At 38.9% G+C, this 12,027-nt stretch overlaps 1 protein-coding gene across 2 annotated transcripts in view; it reads right to left on the bottom strand.

The window, feature by feature from the left end:
- LOC123746087 (VPS35 endosomal protein-sorting factor-like) overlaps nucleotides 1-11,827 on the bottom strand; it is a 33,477-nt gene extending 21,650 nt beyond the window's left edge. The window contains exons 1-6 of one of the 2 annotated variants that reach the window (XM_045727346.2): nucleotides 11,705-11,827; nucleotides 9,940-10,018; nucleotides 9,437-9,505; nucleotides 9,119-9,229; nucleotides 7,501-7,648; nucleotides 727-756 (exon numbers count right to left, since the gene is read on the bottom strand). In XM_045727346.2, coding sequence (XP_045583302.2) covers nucleotides 727-756; nucleotides 7,501-7,648; nucleotides 9,119-9,229; nucleotides 9,437-9,505; nucleotides 9,940-10,018; nucleotides 11,705-11,718 — 451 coding nt within the window. In that variant the 5' untranslated portion in view covers nucleotides 11,719-11,827. The remainder of the gene's footprint in view (nucleotides 1-726; nucleotides 757-7,500; nucleotides 7,649-9,118; nucleotides 9,230-9,436; nucleotides 9,506-9,939; nucleotides 10,019-11,704) is intronic. The other variant, XM_045727347.2, reaches the window with a different exon arrangement.
- Between the last annotated feature and the right edge of the window lie 200 nt (nucleotides 11,828-12,027).

Raw genomic sequence — 12,027 nt, 5'->3', positions numbered from 1 at the left:
TTGAGAGTTTGAGCCTCTGATATTTATTGTGGGTTCACATTCACAATGTTATATATATTATTCATCTGACACTAACACATTATGTCAACAATCACAGCCCATCCTCCTGTTTAGATAGTACTTACAGTAACCATGTGGACCATCATACATATAGTGATGTAATGGACATGTAGAAAATAGTATTTGTACTGTAATACTGAATTTGGACAAACCAGAAAAGGTTTTGTGTTGCTAATAAAACCAAACCAAAGCTAAAATAACCATCCTAGGCCTAATACATAATAGGTGTGTAATATGAGGCCTAATAGTACATATATGATATACTAGGCCTTGGAATATTTAAGTTTTTTTTAGCTTTATTGTTTCTGGACTCTATGAATAGTATATCACCAAATAGTATAGTACTCTATGAATAGTAAAGTGAATAGTACCAAATTTTACTATCTAATTGTTATCAACATTCATCTGTAGCAACTGCAAAACAATTTTTTTTACATAAAATTTAATTTTTATAATAAATCCAAAGTACTGTATTTAAATCCTAAAATGGTAAGCTAGAATTATTTTACGGTACTAAATAATGCAACAACTAATTCATCAATATTTCAATCACTATTTAACTTATTCAGGCAACATACAATTCTGTAATAATAAGAATACTTGGATCAAAATATGAAGGCGTGTAGCCTAGGGGAACATAAGCTCTAGTGGCACAATGTTACTTACGTCTGTGGAGGGGAACAGCTCTGCTCTCAGCTAAGCAGTGGTGAAATTGGGACAGAACATAATAAAGCACTCAACTGATAATCCTAGTTGCCTGATAACACACAATAGTTTTTAGTTAAGTCAGATTTAACATTTATTGGGAACAATTGTATTTCAATAATCAAACAGTAACAGAAGGCATATGTATAGATAACAGAAGTTTATATCATTATGGACATGGTATGAACTTTTAGGGATGCAATCATATTATTTATAAAAAAAAGGAAAACAAAAGCTTCCTGTACACTTAAATAAATCCCTACCACTTCCTCCACTCCCAAAAATATCGTCAGTAAGTAATTATTTCTTCATGTTTTTAGTTATAGATTTAATTTTTGATGCAGACTAGGGATACAGTAATACAAACAATTTTAAAATTTGAACTGAAATTTGAACTCATTAATTGTGAGAAAAAAATTAAAACTTGGATCAGCATGAAAATTTAGAGCCATTTAGAGCCAGTCCAAATCTGTTGGTTTACATCTATCTGAGCTATTCCACTCAGTTGCTCCCTAAGACACAATATTGTACTACTGACCATTGCTTATGGTTTAGCAAACTCAATGCAAGTTGACATTCTGGACTGTCACTGCAGCAGAGATGCAGTTACAGTCTTCAAACTGTCCCTACTGGATCATACTAATGCTAGGGAGACACTGGATAATACCCACTCCAGCCCAGAATGCTGGCATAAAACTCAAAGTCATTCAAGGCACTACTTGGCGTCACAAGGACAGCTAAGCAGCACCCTAACTACTAATTGATCCATTAGGTTACTACCCCCAACCACAACCAAGTGGTAGCTAGATCCAATACCACAACAAAGTACCCCAACCCCACCTTATCACACACTTAACCGACAGGCCCCAGCACAAGGTTATATGAGCAGGGCACTACAACTATTCTGTTAACTGGCTAGTGGAACCTTAGGAACTTAAGTGTTTCAATTGTGCAGTAGTCTTATATTGCATTAGTCCAATACCTGCTGGATGGATACCTGCTTGATGGGGTTCTGGGAGCTCTTCTACTTCCCAAGCCCGGCCCGGGCTTGACTGATTCTCGGATGTGAAGACAAAACCTTTGTCTGTACTTTCACTACTGGTCAACTGACGGTTGACCAGTTATCTTTTCTGTGCATGATCAATTTGTACTTTCAGCAATGGAGATTCTCCTCTTGAGTTTCCTGCTACATTCATGGGACTGGGAACCTTGTACCAGGACATAAGGGTATGTACTGTTCGTGTATTATTAATATTAATTATCCATCCAATTACTTTTTTAAATTTAAATTTGGTAGTCCACCAGCAGGAGTTTTAGCCTTTTAAGACTATAGTATCAATAATGTACAGTAATTGGCTCTATGCCTTGTACAGTATTATGTGTTTGTGTTGTGTACAGGGCACATTCAATTCCTTCTGTGAGTGTGGGGGAAGCGGAGGTGAGGTTTATTTTGTTTGCCTCAAGGTTATGCCTTGCCATAGTTTTCATGGCTAACAGTATTTGTCTTTGTATGCTTTTTATGTCTCAGACATAGAATTCCTTCATCCATCCTTGTCTTTTGTTCAGATAGTTAAGTTAGGATATATCCCAAAATACCTGCCTAGCTCCTTAGGCTAGGCCTCCTCTTGCATATATTGCTAAAAGATGCATTCTCTGTCCTTGGTCAGTTTGTACTTTCAGAAGTGGTGATTCTCCCTGTTTCTGTGAAACAAGAAAAACATTTCCTGTTTCTTGTACTTATGTTCATGGACATATATTTGTGCTATGCACATACTATTAACATTTAATGAGTGGTTGATGTTTTTGTTGAACACAAAATACACAAAGAAGATTCTGCCTCTGTGGGTAAGAGTGCGGTCTGCCAAGTTTATTCCCAAGCCATGCCTTGGCATTTTTTTTATGACTTTCTTATTTACTTTTAGTCCATGAATTTTCTTTGCCTGTTCTTGCCTTTTGTGAGAATAAGGTTAGGTATGGGAGCAACTGAGTAGGATAACACTTTCCTTATAAGAATATTTTGCTGCTCCCATTCCTAATCTTTTCTTATTCAGCAGTAAGCTAGGGTGTTGCATAGTGGCCCCTGTTTTCTGTAACAGCACGTGGAAAAGTAGGGAATTTTATGTAAACACACTTTCTGGCTGCATTTTATGCTGAATTAAATATTCTCCAGTCACCCAAACACTAGTATAACCTATACACAGAGTATATATCATATTAACGTGATATATCAATGAACAAAGCCACAGGAACCATGATGAGGGATGTGTGTGTTCACACAACTCTCACTATTATTATACTATTAGCCCATGGACCCTGCCTTTGTAACCAATCTATTTTTCCTCTATTATGTCTACTACATATATTTCTCTCCAACACACACACATCACACACACAGAAATCACAGTAGCGTGATGCATCAAATGAACTAAATTCAGTAGAATTTCTGGTTGCAATTCTTATCCATGTCGTAGCTCAGTCATTTAAGGCAGCATCTGGGATGCTCTCGGACATAGGTTCGAATCCTCGTCACGGCCCTTGTGGATTTGTTTACACACACATCATGAGCCTTGACCATGTCGTGGTGCAGTCGACTAGAGCATGCCTGGGAACACCCAGCACATTGGTTCGAACCCTCTTCAAGGCTCCTGTGGATTTATTCACCTTTATAACCTGCCAGGGACAGCTTGAGAAGTTCCTCACTGCATGTGTGCCGAATGTCTACTTACTGTGACTTCATCAGATCTTAAACAGAGGTCAACAGGACCTTACCTTGGGAAGCATTACTGTGTATTGTCTAGGAGAGTGCTCGACCTACTCAAAATCAGATACAGTACATATATATTTTGGGGGGCCAAGTTATCTTATACCTTGTATCCTGTATTAAGGGCAAACATTTGTACTTAACTTGAGCAACTCTATTTTATTTGCACAACTTTCATATTTTCATGTAATTAAACTTAATTTCAATTTCTAATTAAAAATATGATTTCTTATGAGTCTTTAATTTCTTGAATATCTGTGGTCTTTCTCAATCTAATTTTTTGGCTAATCACTCTATTAAAATCTTTGGATAACCTATGGGATTATTCATTACTATTACAGTATTAGCTATCTCTATGAAAAGCTTTATGAACTATTAAATTTTGTTCAAGAGCTCAACTGAATCATTTCATGAATCTTTAAATGCAGGCAATGGGTTAAATGCTGACATTTTAATTCAGTGCAAAGTAGTAAAGGATGAAACATGTACATAAATGTTAAAATGCAATGTGACAATCATAAAGACTTCAGCATTAACCATAATTATTGAGTATGTCCCCACCTGGACAACCCTATATCAAAACAGAATCAAATTGAATTGTTATTCTTATAAAATTGTAGATACGTATGAAAAGATCAGAAAATACCCAAAAGAAAAACATATCTACCTCTTTGTTGGCTTGGTGATGTTTGTGCTTTTGATTAATGTGACACATTCTTCAATAATAATAATAATAATGATGATGGATAGAGGTGGCTTCCACAACTTCTCTCAGTGCATTCACTTGTTAAGCATCTATACACTGTACAAGTATTTCTGATTTTTGTTATTAATATGCATTTTCAGCCTCCACTGATGATAACTTGTCTAATTTCTCTCAATTTAAAGAGACTGTGTTAATCCACTTTACCTATTCCCTCAGTATTTTACATGTACATTGGTGATCAACTCTACCGTGTTCCTTCTTTCCTCTACGGTTGTGAAACCGAGTTCCTTTAAACTGTCTTCAAAGCACTGTTATCCTAATTCAGGTACTTGTACCTTGTTGTAAAAATTTTAACTTTTTCAGGTTTATCATTGTGCTTTTATGAGATGCAGATTTGATGCTGCATCTTTTAGTGCTGTATCGGTTCTCATGCATCATGCATATGTTGTCTTTTAGAGTCCTCGCTCTGATTTATAAATGCCATTTTTATGTTTGCCAGCTTCCCATATAATGCTAATGTTACCCTGTTCGTGTGTTCCCCTTGGTGTTAGCGTTGAAGTTGCAGTCAGACTCAAGGGTTTCTCTAATTCTGATTCCTATAGCTGTGTTTTCCTCATGAAAAAAAAAGAGAGGGGGAGGGAGAGAGAGGTGGAGGGAGGGAGGAAGAGAGAGAGAGAGGGAGGAAAAGAGAGGGAGGGAGGAAGAGAGAGAGAGGGAGGAAAAGAGAGAGGGACAGAGAGGGAGGGAGGGAGGAAAGTGGAGGGAAGGAAAACAGGAGCAATGTGAATTTTGTTGCCCAGGTTTAATAATACAGTATATTTTTAACTCAGAACAAGGTTCAGTACAAAAGTGTTTTAATATAAGATCTATAATTTCTTTATTCTAAAAAGATTACTCACAGAGTATAAAAATTTCAATATATGCAATTTATGTCTGTAACTGCTTGAACTACATTTAACATTTTGTTTTCACATATGCAAAAAAAAAAAGCATTGAATGTAATAAAACGCCATTTTCTGGGCGAGCCAAGGAGGCTTCCTGAAGCTATCTGAACTGATATGTGCTATAATAGTTTGGGGTCATCAGCAGCATACTACCGAATGTCATGGGCATGAAGATAGCCTGGCTGGACTTGATGACACTGCAGACGACCTGAGAGACACGAGCCCTGGAACAGGGAACCAGAGAAACCGGATCCACCCAAAGAGCGTCCACCGTCATAGAACCAGTGGCCCGCAGGTACCAGCGTAAAGTCACCACCAGACACAAAATGTGATAAATCCCTGGCCTAACCAACGAAGCATCCACAAACAACGGACCCCTCCGGAAGCCCACTGTCTCATTCTTTGCCAGAAAAAAAGGAGAAAGCTGCAAGCAAACAAAATGACCACCTCGACCAAACGAACAGGTGGTCGTTTTCATGCTCACCTTCGTCGGAGGAGAGCAAACTCCCACACTGTGCTATGAGCCTGATGAGCCCCCAAGGCAGAGCCCTCATCCACGCCTACCACCCCTGAAGAAAAGGTCGAGTAAAGGGTAAAGATTCCATGAGGTGAGTCTGCTGGGTTGACTCAGATGCCCTGGTGGGAAAATCGGGCCAACCACAACCGTGGCCGAATCAACCCCCGAAGTTAAAGCCACCCGAGCCTCATCCCAAATTAAACCCTCTCTCCTGACCCCCAAACCCTTAGACGTTTGGGAGCCAGGAGCCAGAAGTTAGGGAGGGAGGGGCAGGGAAAAACCACACCCACTTGGGAAGGAAGCAGGGCGTGAACAGGAATCAAGGCCAAAGGAACCAACTCCCCCAAATCCTGGTCCCAAAAACCCAAGTGGGGCAGCTCCAGGGCCTCCAACCGGGCAATCAACCCGGCCCGTTGCAATAAGGAGGATCGAGCATGCAATGCAGCCACCATCTGATCCCTGAGATGATAAGACAAGGAATGGGTAAATTGAAACACAAGCGGGGAACAAGTCCGGTAAGACTCCAGGTCATAGGTGTCACTGACCCAACAGGCAGCATGACGGAGGCAGGATCCTGCCTCAGGATCATCTCCCTGAGACAGGGACGACGAACAACCTTTAACTTCGCACAAGGCAAGAGAAGACTCGTAAGACACATCCATGATGCCCCCGAGCCCACTTGGGTTTTCCAGGGCCCGTAAAGTGAGGAAGTCCTATGGGAAGCCCAGGCACTGGGGCTTGCCAAGCCAGTAGAACTTTTTCAGTCAGCAGGAAAACCCCCACCAATAGCAGCCATGTAACCTTGAGGGCAACAGAGGAGGACCCCCATCACAACCTAGGCTTTCCTAATAAGAAGCTAGGCAGACCTCCTCCGTTAACAAAAAGCAAAAATGCTAGGAAAGAAAAACAAAACTCCCGAAGACACACAAGAAACTGGCAGCCGGGGAGAATCGTAGGCTGTTGCATGTGTAAGCTATGCTGGCCTCAGTACGCCCTGCATAGCCAATAATACTCCCCACCTGGGGCAAGACGGAAAGCCCAAGACCCCAACGTACCCCAAGGGTGACGACAACGTCAAGTGATGAAGTCCTCAAACAGGAGTGAGTCCTGAATGCCCCAGGGAAGATAACCCTGAAATGCAAGGGTAAAACTTGCAGAGCACCTATGGAAGATTACCCTAGGTGCATGCTGCTCTGCATACAATAAGACACCTGGACACCACACCACACACACTGCTGGTACAGCCACATGGGGCAAAATCCAGAACAAGAAATTGAGGCCAGAGGTGACCGAGCTGACTCCAGCACATTAGTTCAAGAACTAGAATGGTGAGCTGGCTCCATCTTCTAACCCCACCTTTGTGTGTGGGGGGGGGGGGGGTAGGACTAACGAGTGGGGGTGCTAGTTGGATGAAGCGTTGCTTGTTTTTTTTCTAGGGGGGAGTTCTTTTGCCATGTTCGGACATAAGTTGCAATTTTCATCAATTTTTCAGATTTCCCCAGTAGATGGCAATTACAACACGACATAGTTTAAATGTAAAGTGTGCATAGGCCATTGCTCCCTGCGCCTCTCTGAGGGAGCCAGGTTCTGGCTTGTGGTTCCCGGTAGACATAATGACTCCTGTGACTGATGGCCTCAAACTAATATAGCACATATCAGTTCGGATAACTTCAGGGAGCCGATGGGGCGCCTCACAGAAAAATTGTTTTGTATGCTAATAATATATTTTTCCTTTCTAATGACTAACAATTAAACAGATCACATTCACTTATGGCATTCTCACTGTACAGCCGAGTTAAAACCTCACCCGAGTCTGACGGCTGCAGGAAACTTGAAGTGAAGGTGAGGGTCCCAGTTGTGGTAAAATTTGTAAGTATGAATGCCCGGTGTTGTTCCCAGGTACTATGTCGACTGTCCACGATGGTCATCTCTGTCTCTCTATTCTCCTCCAATATCTAAAAACAAATTAATTACTTGCTGCAGTTGTACCTCTATAAATGGTTCAAAATTGGCCTCAGATTTGGAGTGAGGACCTGCATAGGCCTCGGACCATATGGCTGTGTGGAATGTTAGAAGAAGAAATGAGGAACAACAGAAGCTGGAAGTGGCAAATCTTTAAGGTGCTGGCTTTATGTGAGATAAAACAGAAAGGAAGAAAGAATAATGAATGGAATAAATATTATTATTGGAGCAATTAATTTAATTTCTTTTGTCAGGGACAGGAAACCTGTGTGTATATATATATATACATTAGGCTTATATTAAGGTCTCCTTAAGGTTGAGCTACTGACCATCCACAGGATACAACCCCACAACACTGACTAACTTCCTGGGTTGTGTGATATTAATGTAAAGTGTATGGCAGGGTGTATAATGACCACTAGTTCTTTAATAAATAAATATATATGAATGGAGGTTACAAGGGAGATGAAGGTGGAGTGAGTCTTAGCTATACTGTACTGAGGTACTATAGCAATGGATTGCCTATCCAGTATTGTTGCATATATTTGTTTTATTTCTTTGATCAACATTATTAATAAATAAAATAAATATAAATATGTTTATTCAGGTAAGGTACATACATACAAGTGATGTTACATTAATGGATCAATATATAGATAGAGCTAGTACATACAATGCCTAAAGCCACTATTACGCAATGCGTTTCGGGCAGGAAGAACATTAATATCTAGAACTTAATACTAATTGAGCATAAAGAATAAAATGTGTTGAGAACAAATACAAATAAAGATAAAAAAAAAAGGGGGAACATGACTGAAAAGCAGCACAAATACAATAGGTTGACAAACAGTGTTCATTAAAAAAAATAACAGACATGGGTTGACAATAGAGGGGTAAAGTAATTAGATTAGTAATCTGATGATTCACCTTTTGCTTTAGGTATGGTTCACTATATGGTCTACATAACAAGAAGGCGGGGTAGGTAAATCAAGGTCCTTCTATGATAACTGCTGACCTTCCCGGGGATGCAACCCACAACAGTTCCCCGGCTCTGTTGTAGGCTTCTCTCTCCCCACCCCATGAATGATAATGGTAACAACTGCAGTTGTTCATTCACATGCACATCTTGGTATACTGAACAGGAATATTTCCCCAATGGTCCTCAACGGTGTTTTAGGATTTTATTTCATGTAAGCTGGATAAGTTTCTCTTAAGATCGTTATATATTACAATAAACTGCTGAAGAGATGCAGCAACAAAATAAAACAATAAATTCATGTCTCTAAATAAAAAATACTGTACTTTTTTATTAATTTTCAGTTGGTATAGTTTATTTCTTTCCAAATACAAACAGAAATACTTAATTTATGAACAAAACTTTTATACCCACTTACATTTAGCCTGTGTAATAAAGAAACAGTCGAGTAAACTCTAATACAAGAGAGATCCAATTCGTCATTTACCTGAAATGAAGCAGTTGGAAAGGCCTTGCCAGATAACGGATCTGAAGCACTAAGAAGATCACTCAGGGGATCGGGACCATCCAGAACTGATGACAGTGGGTCAACCATAATCTGTTGTATTTTACATACTGTATAAATAGTACAAGAAATAATCTGAGAACTAAATGTATTTTTGTAGATTCTTAGTGAAACTTCGTGAAAATATTATAAAAGATAATACTTTTTTTTACTAATATGTATTCCAGACACCCAGAGATACTAATTAGTCCAGAAAATCAGGACTGATTATACAGAGCAAATAAAGACAATTGAACTTACCGGTTGCACAGCAGGCCTGCTTTTCTTGTCATATACTTGCCCTGCATGTTTCAGAGTTCGGTCCTTCACCTGTAAATATAAGGTTCAGTTAGTCATTTTGTCTGTACATACTATTTTTCATTATACGACTTGATAATGGTCCAGGACAGACCAAAACATTATCAATTCTTTTATTTTCAGCTCTATGGTTGGGTGTTTATTTTTTGGCCAAATTATTGTGACTTACTGTCTGCTTCTTGAACAGACTTTCAACTAATTATTTAGAAAAATAAACCATCCTTTTACAATAGTATAGAAAGTTGTCACCTATTAAGTGACTAATTTAATTTGTAGAGTGATAAAGTAACATAAAACCTGTATTAAACTGCACCTAATAACATTTTTAAAACAAACCCAGTAAATGTGTTGTGCTGTAAAAAAATGACATAGAACTGTAAAATTATGACTCAAGTCTCAATATAACTGAGATGGGTTCTGCATTAAAATTTTTGTCTTAAACTTGCCCCTTGCAGCGGATGACTTGAGGTTGGCTTTGGTACCAATGGATTCTTTTCCAAGCCCCATTGTCGAACAGCTATTTTCCTGTAAAATATAAAACACTGCATTAATAATACTAAAAAAGTATAGCTCAACTGGGAATGAAGTCCTAATTTTTAAGCCTGACTCGAAAGCTTTACCTTTAGCCCAAAGTCTTACTAAAAGATACCAAGAGAATAGGACAATTACGTGAACTTCTGAAGTAAATATACCAAACTATTGAACAATAGGTAAGGTTACTAATGGTTAATTTGTATTTATGGGATTTAAAGGTGACAAGAAATAAGGACTGTGTTGAGCCCTGTCTTTCAATTCACCGAATTAAAATGAAGCTGGTCAAGATCTGATAATTCCTGGTAAAGTGGATGCCAAATTACAAGTTGGAGAACAAACAGCATTGTTTAACGAAAGCAAGCCATGGGGTTGGCATTTAGGGGGTAAGGGAAGTTACATGGAGTTAATTAAGTAGCACTTGGTTTTATTCTTAAACTGGTTGAGAGAGGTACAGCCTTTGACATGATGGGGGAGACCATTCCACATTCTGGGTCCCTTGATTTGTAGAGCATTTCTAGTTTGGTTAAGTTGCACTCTTGGCATATGAAATAGGTATTTGTTTCTGGTGTGATGCCCAGGAGTTCTATTACAACCTTCTAGGAAGCTTCTAAGGTCAGGAATGACATTGCAGTTCAGTTTTAAATATATAGAGTATGCATGAGAGGATGTTCAGTGACTTAATATCTAATACTGTATATTCAAAGACTTGAGTAAGGGTACTGAGTGATGTCTGGGGCCAGAGTTAGATATTGTTCTAATAGCAGCTTTGTGTTGAATAATTAGAGGATGTAAATGATTTTGTGTAGAACCCCAAGCACAAATACCATAATTTAGATAAGGATAGATGAGAATAATAGAGCGTCTGCAGGGCAGGGCGAGGTACATAATATCTGATCTTAGAAAGAACGCCAACAGTTTTAGAAACTTTTCTTGATATATTTTGAATGTGTCCCTGGAAATTCAGCTTGTTATCGATGAGGATACCAAGGAATTTTCCATCTAATGTACTTTGTTACTAATTTGGATATTGTTTATTCTTAGATTAATTTGATTTGAGGATTTATTGCCAAGCATGATATAGAAAGTTTTGTCAATGTTAAAGGTGAGTTTATTGGCAGTTAGCCAAAGATGGCCTTTATTTAGTTCAGTGTTCACTGTGACATTTAGAACAAGAGGGTCAGGACTGGAGAAAATGAAACTAAACTAAAACTGTGTCGTTAGCAAATATAATTGGTTTGAGGTGTTGCATTTGGAAGGTCATTATTAATGTAGATGAGAAAGAGGAGAGGGCCAAGTATGCTGCCCTGAGGAACACCAATGTTCATGGGTAGGGTGGGAGAAATTGAATTATTCACAGAAACATACTGGAGCCTGTCAGTAAGGCAAGACTGAAGATATTGCAGGGAGTGACCTCTGACTCCATAATGATGTAATTTAAGAAGAAGGTTTTGGTGGTTGACAGTGTCAAAAGCCTTACGTAGGTCAACAAATAACCCAACATGGATTGCAATTTTTCATCCCAAACAGGGATTGGGATTTAATTGCACACTGTACAACTGATCATTACTGTCTCATTCCTAAGCAGTCAATCATTTGCACCTTACAGCGTTTTATAAATGACTATGACAGGCATATTAGGTACGACTAGAGAATATCAGTACAATGTATAATTCTCACCAAACCACCGACATGTTCCGCCCACTTTAAAGGTCTTATACAGAGGCCATCAGGCAGAGACGAGTGTGGCCAGTAGAGAGGGGCGTATCATCCCTCATCAACCTATCACAAACCAGTTAACAAAACTCTGGCAAAGGAGCTTTGCTATAAATGTTTATGTCATTAACTGCCGCGCGTTATTTAAATATTCATTTCATATTTACCAGAATTTACCTGAATATCAAGAGGATAGGGATATTCCATATCCTTTCCCGACCCCGGGAAATGAGATGGAATTCTGTCTTTAGACAACACACAGCTTCTATAATAATAAAAATAATAAT

Source organism: Procambarus clarkii, chromosome 78 (genome assembly GCF_040958095.1).
Source record: "Procambarus clarkii isolate CNS0578487 chromosome 78, FALCON_Pclarkii_2.0, whole genome shotgun sequence".
NCBI classification, from domain to species: Eukaryota; Metazoa; Arthropoda; class Malacostraca; order Decapoda; family Cambaridae; genus Procambarus; species Procambarus clarkii.
Note: the sequence above shows the minus strand (reverse complement) of the source record. Positions and strands in the feature narration are given on the sequence as shown.